This window comes from Suncus etruscus, chromosome 5 (genome assembly GCF_024139225.1).
Source record: "Suncus etruscus isolate mSunEtr1 chromosome 5, mSunEtr1.pri.cur, whole genome shotgun sequence".
Lineage (NCBI taxonomy): Eukaryota > Metazoa > Chordata > Mammalia > Eulipotyphla > Soricidae > Suncus > Suncus etruscus.
Window position 1 is genome coordinate 94624888 of NC_064852.1, and position 26323 is coordinate 94651210.

At 44.2% G+C, this 26323-nt stretch overlaps 2 protein-coding genes across 4 annotated transcripts in view; one reads left to right on the top strand and one right to left on the bottom strand.

The window, feature by feature from the left end:
• Positions 1-23695, bottom strand: part of METAP1D (methionyl aminopeptidase type 1D, mitochondrial) — a 98853-nt gene extending 75158 nt beyond the window's left edge. The window contains exon 1 of the mRNA XM_049773482.1: positions 23652-23695. Coding sequence (XP_049629439.1) covers positions 23652-23691 — 40 coding nt within the window. The 5' untranslated portion in view covers positions 23692-23695. The remainder of the gene's footprint in view (positions 1-23651) is intronic.
• Positions 23696-23835: 140 nt separating this feature from the next.
• SLC25A12 (solute carrier family 25 member 12) overlaps positions 23836-26323 on the top strand; it is a 225189-nt gene continuing 222701 nt past the window's right edge. The window contains exon 1 of one of the 3 annotated variants that reach the window (XM_049773407.1): positions 23836-23978. In XM_049773407.1, the coding sequence (XP_049629364.1) occupies positions 23961-23978 (18 nt within the window). In that variant the 5' untranslated portion in view covers positions 23836-23960. Of the gene's footprint in view, positions 23979-24125; positions 24148-26323 lie in introns of those variants that run through there. The other 2 variants (XM_049773409.1, XM_049773410.1) reach the window with 2 other exon arrangements.

A 26323-nucleotide genomic window follows, 5' to 3' on the forward strand; every position in this document is an offset into this window, starting at 1 on the left:
GAATTTGCTACAGACCTATCCCTAGGTACATAATTACTCCCTCATACCCCACCCTAACACACACACACACACACACACACACACACACACACGCATGTACACACAAAACACTTCTGTCTAAATATAAAAATCTCCCCCACTTTATCTATTTAGTCATTTTTCTGGGAAAGGCTGGCACCTGTCATCAAGCTCAATACTGTTCAACATCTTAATAGAGAGGAACCATATTTCAAACAATCCATGCATGGGCCAGCACAAGCTTTGCTTCCGAATCAAGTAACTACAAATTTAGGCCTCCCTAGAGTAATCTCAGTGCAACAAAACCTGTAGAGGGTGTGTCTACTGGTGTTTTAACTGTTGAGTAACAACCCACTCGGGGGTCATCGATCCATTCACAAATCTGAGCAGACCTCAAAGCAGCACCTGCTCTTTTTCTCCTCTCATTCCCTCACGTGGTGTCTTTCTTATCTCGGTGACAGGAATCACCAAACACAGCCTCCTCACCTCTGTAGTTAGTTCAGGCCACTTACATTCTGTCTCAAGGCAACACATAGGGGCCTTCAAGCTCGCTCAGGTTTTTCTGGTCTCTCCCACCACCCTCACCCCCGGGACCAGGGCCTCTCACCTCACCTCTCAAGCTCCCATAGATACTGATGAGGAAGTCTGCCAGCTACCACAGAGGGGTTAACTGGGGCACAAAGGGGGAGTGGGGAGCAGATGCATGCATGCGGGGCTGTGGAGACCAGGTGGCCAGCAGGGTCTCCCAGACCTCTGGGGCAGGAGGGGATAAGCCTGAACTAAAGCACGGGGTCACCAGGGTGGAGGGCAGAGGCCGAGTCCTGCTGCTCAACAGCCGGAGTTCACGCACATAAGGCACCTAGACACGCTCTGCAGCCTGGCTGGGGTCTGGGAGCTGCCAGTTGGATGTCCTGATCTAGACAAACAATTACAGGGAGTTCAAGGTCTGCTGAACAGAACAGCCTTTTAAGGGAGGCTAATCCCCCTATTAAGTATTGCTGCTTTTTTCTGCCCCTACAGTTTCTAGATTGGTAGTCAAAGGATGAACTGGAAGACCAGCCAGGCAGGATACTAAAGAACCTGAATCACACCAGATCTTTGGGGAACACCGAGAGACTGAGTGTGTGGGCCTGATGAGAGTCTATGCTGGAAACTAAAGATCAAGGTCAGGAGTTATTAATATGCATGCAGGAAGTCATCAAATTTAAGCATAAGCAATATGAATCTCATTACATCTTCAATCACTTCCTATTGCCTAAAGGAACTGATAGTCTGGTGATTAAAGCAGTAACATTAAAGTAGAAAACTGTATTAGAAAATAAATCTGACCCTTATAAAGATGCTGGCACAAAGCACTCATCCGCTGAAGCCAACTCTGCCAGCCCCTCGTTGGCAGCAACTCCCCTGGAACACGGTCCCCCCAGGTGGAAGCCTGGGCTGGGAAGTGACTGGGTAGAGAGCTGCTGGAGGGCTTTCCTGTTTTCAGTCGAGGTAACTGATATCTTTCACCTGCTTCCCCACAGGCCCCAGGACTGCGATCCAGCAATTTGTCACATCTCCCCCTTATCCCAGGGCCTCCCTACACCCCAGCCTTCTCCCGCTGTGTCACTCTCTGTTTTCTGATTGCAGCTTGCGAAGCCCTGAACAGCTGTTATTCACAGAGCATCAAGTGGGGGAGAAATGACACAAGACAGAGAAGCTGCTTTTGAAAGGTCTGCTCTGCGAGGGGCTGCTAGTCAGGAGCCTGGGCCAGTTGGTGGAGGGTTCCCAGGAGGGTGGTGGTTTTACTGCTGACCTATTTCTATCTGATCTGATAGGAAAATCACACGCCTCCCTCCTATCTACAGAGACAGGGCGTGTGAAGCCCCCAAATTCAGAACAATAGTGATGCTTAAGAAATATACAAGCAAGGGTAAGATAAAAGGTCTAATGAGTTCATTTTCCTATTAATATTTCAGAAGTATACTTCAGGGGCCGGAGAGATAGCATGGAGGTAATGTATTTGCCTTGCATGCAGAAGGTCGGTGGTTCGAATTCCGGCATCCCATATGGTCCCCCAAGCCTGCCAGGAGCGATTTCTGAGCATAGAGCCAGGAGTAACCTCTGAGCACTGCCAGGTGTGACCCAAAAACGAAAAAAAAAAAAAAAAAGTATATTTCAAAAGATACAGTAATTTCATCTCGTGGATGGGATAGAACAATATTAAAACTAAGGTAGCATTAAATGCTAGGAGTGCTCCTGAGGCAGGGGGTGGGGGAGATCATTTTAATACCCAGTTCTGTCTAATTGGTGAGATTTGGGGGCCAGAGAGACAGCCTGAGTGAGTACCTTGCAAGTGTAAAGATGTGAGTTTGCTGGGGCCGGGCGGTGGCGCTGGAGGTAAGGTGCCTGCCTTACCTGCGCTAGCCTAGGAGACGGACCCCGGTGTCCCATATGGTCCCCCAAGCCAGGAGCGACTTCTGAGCGCATAGCCAGGAGTAACCCCTGAGCGTTACCGGGTGTGGCCCAAAAACCAAAAAAAAAAAAAAAAAAAAAAAAAAAAAGATGTGAGTTTGCTACCTGGAGACAGATAGCGCCCAATCATCCCACTAGGTGTGGCCCTAGTGAGTCCCATCACTGGGCCTCCAGCAGTGTCACACTGCTAGCCTGAACACTGAGCCATCTAGTCTCACTAGTGGTCTCTAGGGCCCCCTGAGGAGGCTTGTCAAGCTCTCACCCCAAAAATAAATGCTGAGATTATTCATGATTCACTTTCTTCCTTATATACTTCTGCTATATCTTAATTCTGCTGCTCTGCATAGTCACTAAGAGCTTATAGTGTGGAGCTTTAGCCTGCAGGGATGTTCCCAGTGGCTGGGTCTTAGCACAGTCCTCTGATCTCTCTCCTGGTCAACCACAGGGATGCTGGCCTGAGAGAGCCAAAGCCAGAGGCAGGAAAGCTAGGAAGTGGCCTCTGAGGTTAGGTGATGGTGATGGTGGCTTCTGTCATGATGTCCACTCTCCCTTGGTTTACTAACTCAAGAGGAAGCAGGTGGACTCTTGAGAGCAACTCTGTCAGGGTCATAAATGATGAATCCCCGAAGGGCACTGAGGCTTGTCAAGAGTGAGATGGGGGTGTGCGGTAGCAGATAACTTAGGGAGACAACTCAAAGAGCTGACCATATGCTTAGCATGCAAAAGGCCCAGTCTAGATCCCTAATACTATATGCTCCCCCAAGCATCACCAGATACAATCTCCTGAGCACAGAACTGGGAGTACCTTATGTCTAAGCACTAGATTTGGGGCCAGCTTTCCTCCACCTCTATTTAAAAAAATATGTTCATTCCTAGAAAAAGAAATTTCCAATATTTCTTCATTCCTATCTTGAAGGCAGAGACTGTCTCTGAGCTGTTTCATGGGCTGCCAGTACCCCTCCCCTCGAAGGTCCCTTACCTCCAGTAGTTCCTCAATCCTTTCTTCTTCCCTCCCTCCCTCCCTTCTTTTCCTTCCTCCCCTCCCTCCTTCCCTTCCTTCCTTTCTTCCCCTCCCTCCCTCCCTCACTTCCTCCCTCTGTTTTTAGACATAGCTAAAGCCTCAATTTCAAAAACAAAACAAATGTCCACATAAAATGCTGTAATGGGAGTGCGAGAGTGGAAGGTATGGACACATGTGGAGAGCTCAGCAGGATGGGGCATGTACTCTGCATGCAGGAGGCCCCAGTTCAAGCACCTACACAGCATCCTTAGACTTCAAGCACCACTGGGAGCAACTCCTGAGCACCAAGCTAAGAGTAGCTCCCAAGCACTGTTGGGTGTGGCCCCCAAACTCAATCCTCTACTGTCTACTAATAGATAAAAGTGGAAATAAATCAAATGTCCAACAATTAGTGAGTGGACAAGAATAGTTCACTGTATAATCAATGAAATGGACCTGGAAAGATAAAACAGATGTTAAAGTTATTGTTTTTCACACAAAGACATCCATTTGACTCAATCCCTAGCACCCCATCTTTTTCCTAAGTACTTGCCAAAAGTCACTTCTGGATACAGAGCCAGGTATAAGCCTTAAACATAGCTGAGCATGCCCAAAAACAATGGGGAAAAAGGGGATAAGTATAGAGACAGGCTTGAATATACTATGTTATGTGAAAGAAGCCAAGCACAAGGGATCACATGTATGATCTTATTTAATAAAATGTTCAAAAGAGGCAAAGCAGGAGAGTTTACTCAAAATACATTAAATATCATCGAGTTGTAATCACTTAACAGGTTACTTACAATATATGGTTTGGGAATTATATCTCCTTAGTTATTTTGTTGTTATTTTATTTATTTATTTATTTTGGTTACTGGGTCACACCCAACGCTGCTCAGGGGCTACTCCCTGGCTCTATGATCAGAAATCATTCTTGGCAGGCTTGGGGGACCATATGGGATGCTGGGATTCAAACCACCATTCTTCTGCACGCAAGGCAAATGCCTTGCCTTCATGCTATCTCTCCAGCCCCTGTTGTTGTTTTTTACTTGGATCTTATTCCTGGCTCTGTGCTTAGGGATAATTCCTGACAGGGTCAGGCCTAGGTTCTGCTGCATGCAAGGTAAACATTTCAATCCCTATACTACCTCTCTGGCCCCAAAGTCATTATTTTTTTGTTGGCTGGTTTTATTTATTTTGTTTTGTTTTTGGATGTTTTGGGGCCACAGCTGGTGATGCTCAGGACTTATTCCTATAGCTATGCACTCAGGAATCACTCCTGAGTAAGTGGGACCATATGGGATGATGGGAATTGTACCTGGGTCAGCTGGTGCAAGGCAAGCGCTCTCCCTACTGTACTATTTCTATTATCTCTCCGGTCCCCTAGAGTTATGCTTTTAAAAAGAGAACAAAACCCTTCTACATCATCACTTATCATCAATTTCTTCCACAGCTAAAATTTTGTTCAAGTCACTATGATCTGTAGTGATCACATTTACTTAACCTTTGAGTCATCCCCAAACTGTGTCGAGTCTCTTTTCCTGTCTAGACTCCGTTTCTGCCAACTCTTACCCATCTACTCTGATGGCTCCTCTTCTCTGTCAAGTTTCCATCCAGGTCAGACTAGCCCACTACACCATTTCTCTTACACTCACATCTTCCTTGCTCTCCTGAGGTCACTGAACTAGTTTGGGTTTCTGTACCACCTCCTGACTGCAATGTCTTTCTTCTCCGAGTCATCCCACCCATCACCAGCAGCAGATGATAAATAGCAATCATTTCCCTTACCTTCAAGAAATTTCAGTAGTCTCTGCTGCCTCCAAGGTCAACTCTAAGCTTTTCAGGTTCGACATAACAGCACTGATATAACTCAGCTATACAAACCCCTATCTTTACTCAGACCTTCCATCTTCCATTCCAGAGTCCTCTAAACATGGCTTGACTTGTCCTGTAGCCATGTGATTTCCTCATTCCTGCCTTATCTCCTTCACAATGCCCTCTCATCACAGTCTTTTTGCTACCATTGCACATATCCTCCAAGGCCGAGTTAAAATCTCAATTTTCTGGGAAGTGATCACTCCAGATTCAAATAATCTTTCTTTCCTCTTACTCCAAGAACACATGAAAGTTCTCTATTATTACACATATTAAGCATTTTTCTCAATAAATTTAAGTTTTCTGATTCAGTTAAAAGCCAATTCCAGGACCAGAGCAGTAGGGCACTTGCCTTGCACGTGGCAGACCCAGGATGGACCATGGTTCGATCCCCAGTGTCCCATAACGTCCCCAAGCTAGGAGCAATTTCTGAGCACATAGCCAGGAATAATAAAATAAAGCCAATTCCAGGCTGAGTTGTTAGTACACGAGGTAAGACACTTAATTTCCTAGCATGCAATTGAAGCCAGTTCAATCACCAGCATCAGATATAGTCTCCTGAGCACCTTGACCAAAAGTGATCCCTCAGCACACATTCAGGAACAGCCCTAGAATACTACTAGTATGATCCACCCTCTCTTGCCCTGATAAAGACATTTCTTAAAGTCAATTCCATTGGGAAACTCTATGCTGCAGCCACAAAACCTTCCAGCTCTCTCACTCTTTCGTTCACACCATTCTGTTCTTTCATGTTGCTATGAATTCTTATCTTAGAATTTCTTTCCCCATCGCCTTTCCTCTTTTATACTTCTAGGTTATTCAGTGTAATAAGATTAGGTTCAGATATAAACAAAATACACATGGTTTATGTTCTAAGGAAAGTCTGGCCTAGGATGAATGCTGGAATTTATTAATTCAATCCCCTGCCCAACCCCCACTTCTCTAACCATCTGGTTCTTCTAGTGCATTCATCTGGAAAATTTCAATCAATCCAACTACCTACCTTCACTTTTTCGTAGACACAGGATGATGCCCATTTGGAGAAAATCATACAGTGGCAGTGAATGGAGCTTCTACAAACCTACTCTCTCTAATTTCACTGTGATCTCAAGACTGCTGAGCAATTCTCATTATCCATCCTTTATTTTTTTCTCTTACTTCCCAGCCCCCTAACTCAGTTTGTTCATCTCTAATTTCTGCAAAAATATACAGAAACAAAGATATGTCACTGCAGAATGAAGTGCTTCTTCAGCTTTCTGTCTCCTTCCTCCAGAAAAAAAAAGTTTGAATATGCATCAATCATTTCCACCAGTTCCAAGGAATAGGAGTCTGATATCTTATTTCCTCTCTTATGTATGCCTCAGCTAGCCTAGTCAGATAGGCACCGATTCTGGCATATTGTACAGCTCAAAGCAGTTACACCCACCTCCTTTATGGTTACTCCCAGGCTCTCAATCAATTTGCCAACCATTATAGGTCCACAGGGCTCCCAGACACAGACTCTCCTCTTATTTTCTGGGTTCCTGAACTGTCAAGGCCCTCCTTCGTGCATGGCAGCACTTGCCCAAGTCTCCCTTTGCAAAAGTGAAGACACCATCTCTTAGCTGTGCACCTATCTTACTTAGTTGCAGTTTTGATTTGTGTATCTAAGTCCCTTCAAAGACAGAGTTCATGGAGGGCAAGAAAGGTGTGCTATAAAAGCACATGTGCTAAGACACATCCCCACCACTTAGGTTCCATTTATATTTTCATGACTCAGTTCAATCTCTTCTCTCTCTATTAATTTGTACATCTGTGCTTTATGCTCAGAGAATAAAAAGCCTATGAAATGTATTGTTTTGAATGAAATAAAAAGTATTCTTTTTTGTTTGTTTTTGGTTTTTGGCCCATACCCGGCGGTGCTCAGGGGTTACTCCTGGCTGTCTGGCTCAGAAATAGCTCCTGGCAGGCATGGGGGACCATATGGGACTCCGGGATTCGAACCAACCACCTTAGGTCCTGGATCGGCTGCTTGCAAGGCAAACACCGCTGTGCTATCTCTCCGGGCCCTTGTTTTTGTTTTTGTTTTTGGGTCACACCTGGCAGCGCTCAGGGGTTACTCTTGGCTCTATACTCAGAAATTGCCCCTGGCAGCACGGGGACCATAGGACCATATGGGATGCCGGGATTCGAACCACCGTCCTTCTGCATGAAAGGCAAATGCCTTACCTCCATGCTATCTCTCCAGTCCTAAAATGAAAAGTAGCCTTACTTTTTAGAACTTTCTGAAGTTTTTAGTGACACAGTAACCAACTATTACCCAAGTTCATGTACATTTGTCATTTAAAAATAATCCTTTATCCAAACTTGATAGTTTAATAGTAAGTTAAATTTGCATTCTGAAATTTAATAAGTCTGTTTGGTCAAGTTCTTCAAAGTCTGCTAAAGTTTTCCACTATAACTATGGCTTTATCCATTTTTTTATTTCGGGTGATGACAAAAATTAATGTTTGTTTTTCTGGGAATTCTTTTTGTTGTTGCTGGATTTTGTTTGTTTTGTCAATCTTGGTGGTGATCAGTCTTAGCAGTACTATGGGGCCACCAGGCTACACCAGTGCCGTGAGAAAGGTGCATGTGAGGACCAAATTGAGGGTATTACACAGAGACGGCAACTTGAGTCACATTTTCTATAGTTCTGGTTATATCTTAAAGGTAGATCCTAGATGTCTTTTTTTTTTTTTTTTTTTTTTTTTGGATTTTTGGCCACACCAGGTGACGCTCAGGAAGTTACTCCTGGCTATGCACTCAGAAATTGCTCTTGGCTTGGAGGACCATATGGAACGCCAGAGGATCAAACCCATGTCCATCCTGGGTCAGCCACGTGCAAGGCAAAAGCCCTACCACTGTGCTATCACTCCGGCCTCTTATTTCCTTTTTTAATTACTTTATTTAAACACCATGGTTACAAGATTGTTCATAATGCAGCTTTTTTCAGAGTTACAAAGTTGTTCATGGTTGAATTTCAGTCATGAAATATACAACATCCTTCACCAGTGTACATTTCCTGCATGTCCTCAGTTTTTCTCACATCCTCCCCGCTGTCTGTCTCTAGGCAGACATTTTTCCTAGATGATTTTTTTAACAGACTAGAATCAGGTTAGAGAAAGGAAGGACCTAGAAGGTTCAGAGACTTACTGGACTGCCCAGTAGGCAACTGGATATAAATAAGAGAAAGAAATTGGTTTGGGGCATCAATCTGGGCATTAGTAGCCTAATGGATGGTGTTTGACATCTCAGGATGGGTAGATGAAACCAAAAAGGGGAGAATGAGTGTAAAGAGGAAGAGTCTATAAATCTCTTAGTTGTTTTGAATGACTTTCCCCCAAAAAATTTTGTTTGTTTGTTTTTGGGTCACACCCGGCAGCATTCAGGGGTTACTCCTGGCTCTATGCTCAGAAATCGCTCCTGGCAGGTTTGGGGGACCATATGGGATGCCGGGATTTGGGGTTTTTTTTTTGGGGGGGGAATCACACCCAGTAGTGCTCAGGGGTTACTCCTGGCTCCACACTCAGAAATCGCTCCTGGCAGGCATGGGGGACCATATGGGATGCCAGGATTTGAACCAATGACCTTCTGCATGGAAGGCAAATGCCTTACCTCCATTCTATCTCTCTGGCCCTGGGATGCCGGGATTCAAACCATCATTCTTCTGCACCTAAGTCAAATACCTTACCGCTGTACTATCTCTCTAGCCCCCTTTCCCTAAATTTTTGCCCAATATTTTTTGGGGGTGTTTGTTTTTGGGTCTGAACTGGTTATACTCAGGAATTATTCCTGGCTCTGCACTCAAAAATGACCACTGGAGGTAGTCAGAGACCATATGGAATGCCAGGGAATGAACCTAGATCAGCCAAGTGCAAGGCCTTTACTGCTATATTATTTTTCGAGATCCATTTCTGACCATTATTAATATGTCTACTTTGTTTTTCTCATCAGCTTTTTTTTCCTGAGGTCAAATTTGAACTAGAGTCAACTCTCTGCTCATTTCTCCTGATAATTTGGCAAAAGTGGAATGAATAATAACCAGGATATTTGTGACAAGTGACTATAGTGAGAAGATCTTCATCTAGAATATGAATAAATGACATTTATCTGATGAAAAGCAACACTCTGGCATTCAAGTTCAAGGGAGACATTTTGTCACTGCCTGTATATCTCTCTTGGCAGCTCTTTAAATTTTCCACTGGAAATTAGTCAGCACTGGCTATTAGATGTTGTATACTATTCCAGTAACTACTGCTGTACAAGTTACCCAAAACTTAATCATGTAAGATAGATGAATAATTTTATTATGCTCCTGGGTTATTTGGGTGAGAAATTATGAAATGAATGTCTGGGGGTCTTAGTCCAGACTGAAATGATAGGGGGTGATTCAATGGCTGAGTCTTAACACTCTCTGAGGTCATTCACTCCCAAGCCTGGTGCTTGCAAAGAGATGACTCAAAGACTATCTCTTCTAATGGGAGCACCATAAAGTAGTCTCCCTAATGGCCTGGTTTTGCCACAGCATGGCAGCACCAGGGGGGTTGGCTTGGGTGCCTGGTCAGCATGAGTGGGGGATAGCAAAAGAGGTAGAATTTGCATCCCTTCTTATGACAGCTACAAAAGTCATACAGAGTCACCTCCTCCATGTCCTTTTGGTTGAAGCAGTCACGAGACAGTCTCAATGTGTTAAAGGGGTACACAGACCCTGTTTAATAGGAAGAATGCTGAAAATATTTTATATTCAAGCCATGTTGGCAGTGCTAGGTTACTCCCAATTCAGTGTGTGGGGGTCATTTCTGGTGGTGCTCAGGGAGACACAGAGTTGGAGGAAGAAGCCCAGGTCTTCAGCATACAAAGCATGTGTTCCAGCCCTCCGAGCCATCTTCTCAGTCCTGAAAACTTATGTATATATATATATATATATATATATATATATATATATATATAGCATTCATTATATATAAAGATATATATAATTATATAATTTTTATAAATCACATATTACTTTGAGGAATTAGTAAAAAGCCATGCAAATGTTCCTCCAAAAAGTGCTCACATAAATCAACTTTTGCACATATTTTGGGGCATTTATTCTCTTTTTCCCTACTTTACTTAAGTAATAAGAAAGCATAGATCCTTGACACCCTATGAAGAGGTATTCCGGATTATGCTGGAGAGAGTTCAGTGGCAGAGCATTTCCTTTGCATGTATAAAGCTTTAGGTTTAATCTCTTGATAATCCTCCAAAACAACCCCAAAATAAAACCAAGAGGAATATCCTGATCTGAATTTAGATGTTCCTATGCTTTTTGTGGGGACACACTTCATGGTGCTAAGGACTTATTTCTATCTCTGCACTCAGGGATCATTCATGGAGGTACTGGGAGAACAAACCGGTCTGCTGCATGCAGAGCAAGTGTCCTATATACGGTGCCCTGATTGGGTTTTATTTGTTTGTTTTACCTAAAGATGCTCAGAGTTTTCTCCTGGCTCTGTGCTCAGAGATCACTCCTACTGGGGCTCAAAGGATCATATGGAGTACTTTGGATCAAACTAAAATGTGCAAAATGTGCTGCATGCAAGGTAAAGGTACAGTCTTAATTGCTGTTAAGACTCCAGCTTATCATCTTTTTTTATTTTGGGGTGATACCCAGAGGACTCAGGGCTTACTCCTGAGCTGTGTACTCAGGAACCATATGTGCTGCCATGATTCAAAACTGGGTTAGCTACATGCAAAGCAAGTGCCCCACCTACTGTACTATCTTCCCAGTACCACATCTTTTTCTCCGCCCCCCCCCCACCTTATAGCATTCATCACTAAAAGTCTACATGTTAGCACCATGCTTTAAAACTTTATCATTTAAATGAAAAATTGGAACTATTTGTATCACAGAAAGCTATTTCAGCAGAGCAAGAACACTAAGGTAAGAAAATTCTCTGAGAAAAAAAGCCTTTAGAGTAAAAATTAAGACATGTGCTGGAGAGATGGTAAAGTAGGTTGAGCACTGCACACAATAGACCTGGTTCAACCCCCAGAATTCCCCAAGCCTTCCAGAAGTGCTTCCCGAGTGCAGACCCCAGGAGTAATCCCTGAACATCACCAAGTGTGGCCCAAAGACAAACAAAATATATGACCTGGAGATAACAATCAATTCAGTTCCTTAAACTACCCACATATGCCATATATCCCACATCTCTGCTGTCTGAAACTCACCCCCCGCCTTTTTTGTTTTTGTTTTTGGGTCACAACCAGCAGAGGTGCTCAGGGGTTACTCCTGGCTCTGTGCTCAGAAATTGTTCCTGGCAGGCTCGGGGGACCATATGGGATGCCAGGAATCAAACCTGGTTATGTCCCGGGTTGGCCGCGTGCAACGCAAATGCTCTACTGCTGTGCTATTGCTCAAGCCCTGAAACTTTCCCCCTGTTTTTTTTTGTTTTTGGGTCACACCAGCGGCACTCGGGGTTACTCCTGGCTGTGCACTCAGAAATCTCATCTCACAATTCAGAAATCACTTCTAACACGATGGTTTGAATCCCAGCATCCCATATGGTCCTCCGAGCCTGCCAGGAACAATTTCTGAGTGTAGAGCCAGGAGTAGCCCCTGAGCACTGCCAGATGTGTACCCCCCCCAAAATAAAATAGAAATCGGGCCGGGAAGGTGGCACTAGAGGTAAGATGTCTGCCTTACAAGCGCCAGCGTAGGACGGAACACGGTTCGATCCCCCGTCGTCCCATATGGTCCCCCAAGCCAGGAGAGATTTCTGAGCGCATAGCCAGGAGTAACCCCTGAGCGTCAAATGGGTGTGGCCCAAAAACCAAAAAAAAAATTAGAAATCGCTCTTAGCAGGCACAGGGGACCATATGGGATGCCGGGATTTGAACCACTGTCAGTTCTGGATCGACTGTGTGCAAGCAGATGCCCTATCACTGTGCTATCTCTCCGGCCCCTGAAACTTCCATTTTTAAAATAAGGTATATGAATGTCAGCACACTTTATCCAAATGTGTGAGAAAGCACAACTACTAGAGTGTGGCTGCAGTAAAGTAAACACTGAAACAAAAGAAATGTGAGTCCCATGAATAGACACGTACCCCAAAATGACATATGCAAGCTCCACAGTGACTTCTAGTAAGTACTGAAACCACAGCTTTCAAAAACACCACAACTGAGGAGTACAACCCCAACAAGCATGTATGCAGGCAATGAAAGGACAGTAGAGGTTCCCAGAGAGCACTGTGGCCACCACAACCAGGCATGTGAGAACCTGGTCAATTTATCAATCACAACCTGAAAGGGAATAGGAGGGAGGGGATGGTGAGGTTGGAGGTGAAGGGTCACAAATGCAGTTATAACTATTGTTTATATTTGTTAAAATAAAGAAAAAAAAGAAGAGGGGGCTAGAGTGATAGCATAGTGGGTAGAGCATTTGCATTGCACGTAGCTGGCCTGGGTCTGATTCCTGGCAACCTTTATGGTTCCATGAGCCTGTCAGAAGTAATTTCTGAGCACAGAACAAGGAGTAAACCCTGAGCACCCCTGGGTGTGGCCCAAAAACCGAAAACAAAAGAATAAAGCAGGGGCCAGAGACATAGCATGGAGGTAAGATGTTTGCCTTGCATGCAGGACGGTGGTTCAAATCCCGGCATCCCATATGGTCCCCCGAGCCTGCCAGGAGTGATTTCTGAGCATCGACCCAGGAGTAACCCCTGAGCACTGCCGGGTGTGACCCAAAAATCAAAAAAAAAAAAAAAAAAAAGAAGAAAGGAGAATATAAAGAGGCTGGAGAGATAGCATAAAGGCAAGGCATTTGTCTTGCATGCAGAAGGATGGTGGTTCAAATCCCGGCATCCCATATGGTCCCCAAAGCCTGCCAGGAGTGATTTCTAAGCATAGAGCCAGGAGTAACCCTTGAGAGCTGCCGGGTGTGACCCAAAAACCAAAAAAAAAAAAAAAAAAGTAGAATATATCATTAGATAAAATATAAAGATATGCAACTTAAATTACAGGAAAATCAGCATATATAAATTATTCCCTTTTGTCATTCTTGGCTCAAGAAAATTGTGAAGCTGTTACTTTTCTATATTATAAATTACATAGACATTTTGCTTTATTATAGAGTATACAGAATAAAAGACATTCTCCTCTTAAATCAGGTCCTATAAAAATATTCAGTGCATTTTATATTTCTTTACTTTTTAATACAGAAAGATTTCATCACTTTGGATAATAAAAATGCTATCTGCTCAGTGGATGAAACTCAAACATATCAAGCATACATAATAGAAAGTAAAGATTGGTCCAATCTCACCATCTAGAAATAACAGCTATGTACATTTGAGTGAACATCATCCTAGATGTATGTTTAGACATGCACACAGAGAAGATATGTAATTTTACATAAATGGGACATACTATTCTATTCCCTGTCCTTTTTTCTCAATCTGTATCAATGACTGTGAGTCTAAACGCATCTATATCATATTTTTTAAATAAGGGTCATGCCTAGTAGTGCTTAGGGACCAAAAGAGCCACATCCAAAAATGTTTGGGGACAAAGAGCATGTAATGCCAGGGAGGAATCTCAGCAGGGCCTTTCACATGCCCAGTTTACACTCTTTTGTTTTTGAGCCACACCCAGCTGTATCCAGGGATTATGCCTCGCTCTGTGCTGTGGGATCACTCCTAGAGGTACTTAGAAGACTATATGAGATGCTAGGGACCAAACCCTGGCAGCTGTGTGCAATGTAAATGCCCTACCAGCTGTATTATTGCCCTAGACCCCCATTTTATTCATGCATCTTTGTACACTCATCCTATTGTTTTCTTAGAATAAGTTCCCCAAGGGGCCGGAGAGATAGCATGGAGGTAAGGCGTTTGCCTTTCATGCAGGAGGTCATCGGTTCAAATCCCGGTGCCCCATATGGTCCCCCGTGCCTCCCAGGAGCAATTTTTGAGCCTGGAGCCAGGAATAACCCCTGAGCACTGCCGGGTGTGACCCAAAAACCCAAAAAAAAAAAAAAAAAAAAAAAAGAATAAGTTCCCCAAAACAGAACTATTAGGTAAATGTATCTTATACCTTGGTATTTAGCCTTGTGAAAAGACAAACTAGTTGCTCACAGTTGATAAATTATCCCTTTCTTAGATTCTCAGCTGTACTTGCAAACAGTTTGTTCCACTCCTCACCAGCTTTTCCTCTTTCCACATGGAGAGCAGAAGGACAGCAGGAAAGTGATTGCATGCAGGGGTTACATCCCTCAGCTTCCTTCCTATCTCCTGTAGCTAATAAGCACTTTTCTTTTTCCCTTCTCAGTCCAATCACAGTTTCCCAGTTATCTTAAGGCATCTCACAATTCAAGTTATGTAGAATGAAATTTTCATAGTTTTCCAAAATGTTATCATAGTAACTGTCTTAAATCAATCTTGAAGGCACAGGAAATATTTAAAAAAAAAAAAAGGATGGAAGGAAGGAGGAAGAAAGAAGGGAGAAAAAATAAAGTAATTATTTTTACATAAAGAAAACTTCATTTTGAGATAAAAATTCCTGAAGTTTGCCACATAACTTGGGCACTAAAGTTCCTATAGGAGGCTACACTGCATATTTGAAGCTGGAGTGATAGCACAGCAGATAGGGCATTTGCTTTGAATGCAGCTAACTCAGGTTTGATCCCTGGCATCTCATATCGTCCCTTGCGCCTGCTAAGAGAGATTTCTGAGGGCAGAGCTAGGAGAAACTCCTGAGCTTAAAACCACACCCACACAGGTGGAAGTGGCCCAAAAAAGAAGGAAGGAGGGAGGGAGGGAAGGAAGGAAGGGTGGAAGGAAGGAAGGGTGGAAGGAAGGAAGGGAGGAAGGAAGGGAGGGAGGGAGGGAGGGAGGAAGGGAGGAGGGGAGGGAGGGAGGAAGGGAGGGAGGGAGGGAGGGAGGAAGGAGGGAGGAGGGAAGGAAGGAAGGGAGGGAGGGAGGGAGGGAGGGAGGGAGGAAGGAGGGAAGGAAGGAAGGGAGGGAGGGAGGGAGGGAGGGAGGGAGGGAAGGGAGGGAGGAAGGGAGGGAGGGAGGGAGGGAGGAAGGGAGGGAGGGAGGAGGAAGGAGGGAGGAGGGAAGGAAGGAAGGGAGGGAGGGAGGGAGGGAGGGAGGAAGGAGGGAAGGAAGGAAGGGAGGGAGGGAGGGAGGGAGGAAGGAGGGAAGGAAGGAAGGAAGGGAGGGAGGGAGGGAGGAAGGAAGGAAGGAAGGAAGGAAGGGAGGGAGGGAGGGAGGGAGGTCGGAAGGACGGAAGGAAGGACGGGAGGAAGGAAGGAAGGAAGGAAGGAAGGAAGGAAGGAAGGAAGGAAGGAAGGAAGGAAGGAAGGAAGGAAGGAAGGAAGAAAGGAAGGAAGGAAGGAAGGAAGGAGGGGAGGAAGGAAAGGAAGGGAGAGGGGAAGGAAGGAAGGAAGGGAGAAAGAAGGAAGGAAAGAAAGAAGGAAAGAAAGAAAGAAAGAAAGAAAGAAAGAAAGAAAGAAAGAAAGAAAGAAAGAAAGAAAGAAGAAAGAAAGAAAGAAAGAAAGAAAGAAAGAAAGAAAGAAAGAAAGAAAGAAAGAAAGAAAGAAGAAAACTGCATATTTGCAGATTAGAGAGGTTGTACAGGTAGTACAAGGAGTAAGAAGGGGCTTACCTTGCATACACCTGTTTTTTTTTGTTTTTTTTTTTGGTTTTTGGGCCACACCCGGTGACGCTCAGGGGTTACTCCTGGCTATGCGCTCAGAAGTCGCTCCTGGCTTGGGGGACCATATGGGACGCCGGGGGATCGAACCACGGTCCGTCTCCTAGGCTAGCGCAGGTAAGGCAGGCACCTTACCTCCAGCGCCACCGCCCGGCCCCGCATACACCTGTTTTAATCCCTGACACAACATGTGGTTCTTCAGACCACTACCTGAGGTGATCCCTACACACAGTCTTAAGTAAGCCCTTGAACACTGCTGAGTGTGGCCCCCAAACAAGCAAAAACAAAAAAGAACTGCCTATTTGCACTGTATAGATGCTACAGGCTTTGAGCTAGATTCCTGCCTGTAAGAGACACCCATTCTGATTGCACTCATTACAGAATATAAAATACAACAACAGCAACCATCATAATCAGAATAATACTATGAGACAATAGAAATGAGTGCCAGGAGGATTGGCATAATAGGTTCATAATAGGAAGCTTACCACAAAGGAGGGAGGTGAAGAAGTGCAGTTAGGGCAGAGAAGGGACCACTATGACAATGAGAGTTGGGAATAATCACTTTGAACAAGAACTGAGTGCTGAAAGGAGATAAAGTGATATGTATGATACCCTCTCAGTAATAAACAGTATTGTAAACCATGCTGCCTAAAAGGAAAATAAGGATGAAGGGGGGAGGGGAAGTGGAGAGAAGAAAAGTCTGCCAAAGATGAGGTTGGAGGGAATAAGAGAGAAATTGGGAGCACTGGTGGAGGGAAGTGTACAGTGGTGAAGGGATGGGTGTTATATAAAACACAACCATCAGGGCCGATGAGGTGGCGCTAGAGATAAGGTGTCTGCCTTGCAAGCGCTAGCCAAGGAACGGACTGGACCGCGGTTCGATCCCCCGGCATCCCATATGGTCCCCCCAAGCCAGGAGCAATTTCTGAGCACTTAGCCAGGAGTAACCCCTGAGCATCAAACAGGTGTGGCCCAAAAACCAAAACAAAAACAAAAACAAAAAACACAACCATCAATTGGGCCTGGAGCGGTGGCACAAGCAGTAGGGTGTTTGCTTTGCAAGTGCTAGCCTAGGACAGATCGCGGTTTGATCCCCTGGCATCCCATATGGTCCCCCAAGCTAAAAGTGATTTCTGAGCGCATAGCCAGGAGTAACCCTGAGCGTCACTGGGTGTGTCCCAAAAAGAAAAATAAAAAAACAACAACCATCAATAGCTTTTTAACTCTGCATCTCCTGTTGATACAATAAAAAAAAAATAAAAAACAAACCCAAAAACCTCTCAACAGGGAGGTAGGGGTAGTCACATACTTATTTTAGAGGGTGAGGGGCAAAACCAGCTGAACTCAGGGGTTACTCCTGGTTCTGTGCTTGGGGATTACTCTTGGCAAGTTCCAGGGACCATATGGTCCCTGAGAATTGAACCTAGGTCAGTTCTGTTCCAGGCAAGTACCTTACCCACTATACTATCTTTCCAGCCCTCCCAAGAACACAATTGTTTTGTTTTGGGGCCATACCCAGTATTATTCCTGGATCAGTGCTCAGAAATTATTCCTTGTAGGTTCCGAGGACCATGTGGTATGCCAGGGATCGAACCTGGGTTGGCTGTGTGTAAGGCCTACCTGCTATACTATTGCTTTGGCCCCAACACACACTTTCGAGATAAGATTTATGACAAACACTTTTGTGTGTGTGTGTGTGGTTTCTGTGTCACACCGGCAGTGCTCAGGGGAAACTCCTGGCTCCATGCTCAGAAATTGCTCCTGGCAGGCACGGGGGACCATATGGGAAGCCGGATTCAAACTGATGACCTTCTGCATAAAAGGCAAACGCCTTACCTCCATGCTATCTCTCCAACCCCACGACAAACACTTTTGACACACACTTTTGAGATACTTTGGCACAGGTAAGACATGTGAGAGGAAGTATCTGCTCTGTGGGCAAAACATACTGGCTTTCCCAGGGGAGAGATAGAGAGCTTCAATCAATAGATGGTATTAAGTGTGGCCTCAAAGGATGACTGGGTTAATGAGGTGAAGGGACTCTGCAATCAGAGCAGGTATGGAAGACACATGATGAATCTTAACAGAGATATGAGACACAAAGATAGTGAAGAACAGATGAACCTTTTCAGGACACTGAGGCCAAACCTACAGTGATCCTTCCATGTGAAAGGATTAACTTTATATCAGCAGTAAAGACATCATGGAGGTTTTTCGTCAAGGAAGCATCATAATTCAATCTGAATTTTCTTTTTCTTGAGGAGCCACTTCTAGTGGTGCTCAAGGGCTACTCTGGATGGTACCATGCAGAATGCAAAACAAGCATTCTGGATTCTCTCCCTGGCTGCAGATCTGAATTTTAGGAAAAATTACCTGTAGGGGGAAAAGATGAATTTAGAAGAGTGACTCAAGGGCTGGAGAAATAGCACAGTGGTAGGGCATTTGCCTTGCACGCAGGACCATCAGGGTTTGATCCCCGGCATCCCATTTAGTTCCCCAGGCTGCCAAGAGCAATTTCTGAGCAGAGCCAGGAGTAACTCCTGAGTGTGGCCGGGTGTGGCCCAGAAACAAATCAATCGATCAATAAATAAATAAGTAAAGTTTAAAAAAATAGAAGAAGAGTGACACTATCAGAGAATGATGAAGACTTGTACCTGGAACATTCTCAGAACTGGAAACATATTTTAAAAATAATAGCAACAACCACTAGCCATATAAATTAAATAATTTCTCTTAAGTACTAATTAGATGATGATACTATACTGGAAATAGAATACATACATTGTAAGTGAAGAGCTGGAGAAACATTTATATATACATCAGCTCTGTTACGTTTTAGAGTGCTATGAGTTATCTAGGAATGCGCAATAGAGAGCTGGCATTGAGTCCCATGGCTCAGTTCCAGTGAATAATATATATAATATAATATATTATAATATAATTATATATAATATATAATTTTTAAAAACATCATTCATATAGGTAATTTTGAACAAAGGGAAAGAAAGAAAGAAAGAAAGAAAGAAAGAAAGAAAGAAAGAAAGAAAGAAAGAAAGAAAGAAAGAAAGAAAGAAAGAAAGAAAGAAAGAAAGAAAGAAAGAAAGAAAGAAAGAAAGAAAGAAAGAAACAGGGTTTATAACAAGATCTTGGGTAACACTACTATTTAGGAATCAAACAAAAGAGAGCATAGTGAAGGTTTGGGAAAATCAGAAACAGGAGGCAGGCAGAAGAGACTGAGTCATAAAGAGTAATCGAGTTCAAGGAGAAACTTCCCCCTCACATGTCTTCCCCAATTCTTCCTATATCTACTGAGCAAAAAAAAAAAAAAAAAAAAAAAAAAAAAAAAAATCTTATATAGTGGCTCCACAGCTGGAAAAGACTAGTAGAGCAGCATGGGTGGACCCATGAAAGACTTAAGCAAAAAGAGTGCATGGGCGCCAGGTTAGAATTCTGTCCTGAGGGGCCCGGTGAGGTGGCGCTAGAGGTAAGGTGTCTGCCTTGCAAGCGCTAGCCAAGGAAGGACCGCGGTTCAATCCCCCGGCATCCCATATGGTCCCCCAAGCCAAGAGCAATTTCTGAGCGCTTAGCCAGGAGTAACCCCTGAGCATCAAATGGTTGTGGTCCGAAAAATTAAAAAAAAAAAAAAGGAATTCTGTCCTGAGCAATGGCGCAGCAGTAGGACATTTGCCTTGCACGTGGCTGCCTCAGAATGGACCACGGTTTGATTCCCTGGGTTCCATACGGCCCCCCAAGCCAGGAGTGGTTTCTAAGCGCATTGCCAGGAGTGACCCCTGAGCATCACTGGGTATGACCCAAAATTTAAAAAAAAAAAAAAAAAGAATTCTGTGCTCAGCTGGGATTTCTTTTTTTTTTTTTTTTTTGGTTTTTGGGCCACACCCGTTTGACGCTCAGGGGTTACTCCTGGCTATGTGCTCAGAAATCGCCCCTGGCTTGGGGGGACCATATGGGACATCGGGGGATCGAACCGCGGTCCTTCCTTGGCTAGCGCTTGCAAGGCAGACACCTTACCTCCAGCGCCACCTACCCGGCCCCAAGCTGGGATTTCTTACCAGAGCTAACACCTGGGAATTCACACTCTCTTCTTTTTTCTTCCTCTTCCTTAACTCCTCCCTCTTTTTTTTTTTTTTTCTTTATTGATGTTCCAGGGATTGTCCATAAGGTCTCACACATGCTACTCTACTACTCAGCCACATCCTGTCCTAAGAGGAAATTTCACCCTCAACACTCTTGCTGCCCATTGCTTTCTCTCAGTTCTCAGAGACTGAAGTGGCCTTTCCTGTCAATGTCACTATTCATCAGTGTTTAACTATGATAGAAGAGAATGAGTCCTTCTTTTGTTTTGAATTTCCCAAAGTGTTCAGGAGACTGAGGGGACCAATGAAGCCAGTAGTTCCATTATGGGCCAGTGTGACCCAGAAACATAAAAAAATGAAAAATGAAAAAAGGAGAGAGAGATAGTTTTGCTCAACAGGAACTAACAATCTAGGTAGGAGAGATGAAGAAAGATGATTGCTATTGCTAAGCTATAAATAGGGTTCAATGTGACTAAAGCTAGTCATGAAAACTGTTACTTTCTTCCCAAGAGTTAAAAGGGATAGAAATGTGGCTAAGAGTGGGAAGAGTATATGCTTTAATATGTGATACCTGGCTTTGAATCCCTGTCATCACGAGGCCTCCCAGCATTGCTTAGAGTAGCCCAGGTGAACCCTGAGCATGCTGGATGAGGCACCCCAAATATTCAACAATATAAAAATGTCTTTTTCATATAATCCAGCCACAATGTACACATATACATGCTGACAATAAACTCTGAAACTTAAAAGTCTTAGAGGACTGATGACATCATTTAGATGAATAAAACAGGAAGAAAGAGGAGCTTTCATGAGTTTATTCTTTTTTTGTTTTTTGGGTCACTCCTGGCAGTGCTCAGGGATTACTCCTGGCTCTATGCTCAGAAATCACTCCTTGCAGGCTCAGGGGACCATATGGAATGCTGGGATTCAAACCACCAACCTTCTGCATGCAAGGCAAACACCTTACCTCCATGCTATCTCTCCAGCCCCGAGTTTATTCTTTATTATCCTCATCTTGAGAAATGAAGAACAGTTGATACAGGAAAACTCACAGTTCATAAGAGTTCTCTTCTCAGAGCCCAAATGATAGTACTGTAGGGTAGGGCACTTGCCTTGTACACATGACTGACCAGAATTTGATCCTTGGACTCTATATGTTCCCCTGAATACTACCAAGAGTGGTCCCTGAGCATTATCACAGTGGGCACCCCATAAAAAAATTCCAAGGAACAGAAAAAGCAAAGATTAATGTTGGTTCTAAAATCTGAAAAGAAGTAACGATATGTAGAGTGTAACATATACACACATCTGTCTGTCTATTGTTATGTGTGGGTTGTCTCCTTCTTTATCTTGACTATCTCCTCAGATCCTCTTCACCATCTGACGTACACAATAGAGAAGTTTATATGCTCTGATTTCTTGTCAAAAGAAGAAAACTACCTTGACTAGTAAATATTCTGAACTGCAGTCCAGGTTTTAAAAGATACGTTGGTAATCAATCTTTTCAACTCCTTTATGCAGTCCTGATACTGATGATCTCACTTCCTCTTGACATATTTCTCACTTTAAAGCTTTCTATGATTCCTTATACACTTCCACTTACACCAAAATACTGAAGTATCTCTGCTTATTGTTTACCAAACTCCTTCATCTGGTAAAAACTTATCTCAAAACCCACACAATACTTGTTCTAGCTCATCTGAATTCTGCATACTTATTTTCAATAGAGAATCATGCCAAGTAGTAAAAAATAATAAGCCTTAAAAAAATTCTGGGGTTGGAGAGATAGTATTGAGGGTAGGGTGCTTGTCTACCTGCTGGAGACCTGGTTATGCCTCTAGCATCCCATAACGGTTCTCCTAGCACCACCAAGAATAATTCCTGAGTTCAGAGCTAGCAGTAACTTCTAAGTATCACTGGGTGTGAACTCCCCGCAAAACAACTTCAAAAAAATCAATAATTGCATTAAATATCCATATACCTTTTAAACATCTGTGATCTTTGTCATACTTTTTTTCCTAACTTTTCTCATCTACCAACAAGGTATCAAGCCTAATCACTGCATTTTTAAAAGTTGCTGACATATGTATGCCTAACATTTACATGATGCATTTGCTGATTTAATAAATAGCAAATATCAACTATAAGAAATACTACTTCTGGGGCCGGCAAGGTGGCGCTAGCCTTGCAAGCGCTAGCCAAGGATCAGGACCGCGGTTCGATCCCCCGACATCCCATATGGTCCCCCCAAGCCAGGGGCAATTTCTGAGCGGTTAGCCAGGAGTAATCCCTGAACATCAAACGGGTGTGGCCCGAAAAACCAAAAAGAAAGAAAGAAGGAAGGAAGGAAGGAAGGAAGGAAGGAAGGAAGGAAGGAAGGAAGGAAGGAAGGAAGGAAGGAAGGAAGGAAGGAAGGAAGAAGAAAGAAAGATAGATATTACTTCTGGGGCCAGAGAGATAGCATGGAGGTAAGGCATTTGTCTTGCATGCAGAAGGATGGTGGTTCGAATCCCGGCATCCCATATGGTCCCCCGAGCCTGCCAGGAGCTATTTCTGAGCATAGAGCCAAGAGTAACCGCTGAACGCTGTCAGGTGTGACCCCCCAAAAAAAAAAATATATATATATATATATATCCTATTTCTTACTCCACAGGACTACGACAAGCCTAACACCTAAATAAGCCTGTCAAAATGCTAGTTCACCACCTCTTCCTTCATCTTTGAACGACTTCCTACTAGTTCTTTACAAAGATTCGGAAGAGTTCAGCTCCAACAATGGTTTCTCAACATTGCCAAAGTATCTGTATTATTTACTAAAATCGCACCTCTCATGCAAGTGTGGCACTTTCTGAGGTTATCCATACAGCATTTCTCTATTTCTTCAAGTCACTGGGTAAAACAGAACCATATTATTTTTTTTACAAGTCTCCAAGGATGTGTTGCACGTCATGTCAAAAGATATAACATATCCAACTTGACTTTTCAGTGGCAAGTGGGTGGGCATGGAGGACCCGCTTAGAGGTCCTGCAGGATTCATTGCTTGCAGCCGAACAGACACAGACGCGACACTACATTTCCAACCGAAGTAGGCAAGAAACCAAAGAAACGGTCAAGACGGTGTCAAGGCGATAGATAGTACAAGCGAGGTAATAAGGGGCTTTGCCTTGCAAGTGGTCAACTCCCACAAACTGGTTTTTCCCTCAACCCTCCAGGGGTGATCTCAGGGCGCAGAGCCAAAAGCAAAGCCTGAAAGCGGCCAAAAATCGCTCCAAACCAACCAACCACTACAAAACAACAGCAGCAAAAGTCAAGGAAGGACTGCGAACCCCAAGTGTGCAAAAGTCAATCACCAGGCGTGCTTGAACGTATCTGCACCATTGAAACTCTCTGGAATAAGACGGGATATTTGAGAGCGGAAGTACTTTCCTTTGAACTCCGGCGCGGAAGAATGAACCCCCTTTCACTCCAGTCCTCCACAAGGTGCTCACCTCTAAGGAGGACCAGGTGGACGCCGCTGGGCGCCGCCATGTTGGCGCAGATCACGTGGTCAAGAGCGCCCGCCCACCGCCCCCCCCCCGAGCCAGCCCGTCGTCGTAGCGGGGCGGAAACCCTGATGCCCCGAGGCCGTCGGCGGGGAATGCGCGTGCGCGTGGGGCGCAGACTGCGGGCGAGCAAGCGGCTCCGGCATCTGGACCAGCAGGAGTAACATACATACGTACCTCGGCCTCCCGCGCCAGGTCGGTCAACCGCGCTCTGGTGCACGCGCGCTTAGCACTGCGCCCTCGCGCCCAGCGGAGATGGAAGAAGGCTGTCAGGTAAGTGCGGCGTGCGCTCTTGGCTGCATCAACGAATATTTTGGTGCATGAAAACGTCAAGTTGGGAGGACACACAAAACCCAAAATAAAACCAAAAAACTGAAGCATCACTAGGCGTTTCACACAGCACTTAGCATCACCAAGGATTTTCCCTAGATGAAGTTGGAAGGTAAAATTTAGTTCACTGTCACTAGCTGCTTCCCCCCCCCCCCCCGCCCCTTTCCCGTCCCAGAATCTTATCTACATTACTCAGCAGAGATTCCAGACGACGCAAGGTCTGTGGGCAGCCGCAGGATCCGTCCTAGGTGCTCACTCCTGTGAGGGGGGGTTTGAGGGACTTCTCTTTCCCCCCAAGACAATTAATGCTTGGAGGTACTAATTAGAGTCTGAATCCAAATTGGACAGTTAAGAGTGAGAGGATGACGTCTGCCCTTGGGGCTGCCCAAAATAAAGCCACGTCTTAAGTAGAGCGTGCTGGAATTTCTATCAGATCTTCTATCTGCATTCTGGGACAAATTTTCATCCTGCGTTTGGGCCATCCCTTCCTCTTCTTGGTGCCCTGGTTTCCGACAGAAAAGCAGATGTTGAAGGAATGTAGAGTGAAGGAATGAAACTCTCCACCGAAAGAGTCAAACCAAGAGAATGTAACAGATTCCCAGACTTTTAAATGCAGTCAAGATTGCAGACTGCTTGGTGAATGTGTGATGTCTCCTGATTAATTTATTTAATGAACTGCATCATGAAAAATACAGGCAGTTTAGGAATGAGTAAAGGGAAAGAGCCCCCCTAAATCCATCCTCCTCACTGCTCACCACAGCCTCACTACCCCCCCCCAGCCTTAATGTGCCTCCCTCTTGGATTTTGACAGGCAAACAGATCTGAATTTTTGTTTGTTTGTTTGTTTGTTTGTTTTGGGTCATATCCAATGATGCTTAGGGGTTACTCCTAAGCATCTGGAATGATCTAGAATTAGGAATCACTCCTGACTGTGCTTGGAGGGGGGGACCGTATGTGATGGCAGGTTTCGAACATGGATTGGCTGAGTGCAAGGCAAACTAGTAGCAGATGCACTAGTTCTCTGGCCCCAGGTGTGATTGTTTTAAATGGAATTACAATCTTACTGTTACAAACTCTTGATTTTTCATTGCTGAAAGAATTTTGGCAGTGTATCTGAGGATACTGCTGTAGGTCTTGGAAATCTATTTTTGGATGCTCTGCAGTCACCTCAGAAATACAGAAATTATGTTTTCATTGAGGTAGATAACATATTCAAGGGTGAGAATAAAAAGCTACAACCGTTACTTCAAAACTCAACTTTTCCAAACTGACACCGATTCTTTTCTTCTTCCTCCTTCCTTCCTTCCTTCCTTCCTTCCTTCCTTCCTTCCTTCCTTCCTTCCTTCCTTCCTTCCTTCCTTCCTTTCTTTCTTTCTTTCTCCCTCTCTCCCTTCCTCCCTCCTTCCCTCCCTTCCTTCCTCCCTCCCTTCCTTCCTTCCTTCCTTCCTTCCTTCCTTCCTTCCTTCCTTCCTTCCTTCCTTCCTTCCTTCCTTCCTTCCTTCCTTCCATGTGCTCAGTGGGTTGCTCAGGGCTCAACTGCTGGGGCTTGTGTTGCCTAGGTCAGTTGCATGCAAAGTTACCCCAGCCCCCCACCCCCACTGATGTCAATTTTAGAGAGGGATTTTGAATGTGGTGACTCTATTTTCTTTTATAACTGGAGACAAATATCCAAGTGAAACAAAAGAGCCTGAGAGGTTTTATTTAATTAATTTATTTTTAGTTTTGTTGCCACATCTGGGAGTTCTCAGGATTTACTCCTGGCTCTACATTCAGGGATCACTCTGGGGGTGCTCAGAGGACCATAGTGGATGCGGGAATCATACTCAGGTTGCCTACTTGCAAATCAAACACCCTACCTGCTGTACTATCTCTCCAGTCTCAAGAGTTTTCTTTTTAATTCATTTTTTTATTTAGTTACCATGAAATGACAGTGGTCAGAGTCATTCATGATTGGATTCATGCATGCAATGTTTCAACACCCATCCCTTAACCAGTGTCCATTCCCTCCACAATGCTCCCCTCCTCTAATTTGCCTCCCACCCATCAGTCTGCTTCTACTGGCACATTTTTTTAGATATATTTTTATTTAAGTAACATGATTATAGTTGGGTTACAGTCACAAACAGAACACCCCCTCCACCAGTGTAACATTCCTCCCTCCCAGGGTCCCCCTCCCCCCTTCTCATCCCCTGCCTGTATTCGAGACGGGCATTCTACTACAGTTATTTGTTAAGTTCAGTAAATTGTTTTTTTTTTCCCATAAAGGATAAGGGTTAAAAAAGAATAAT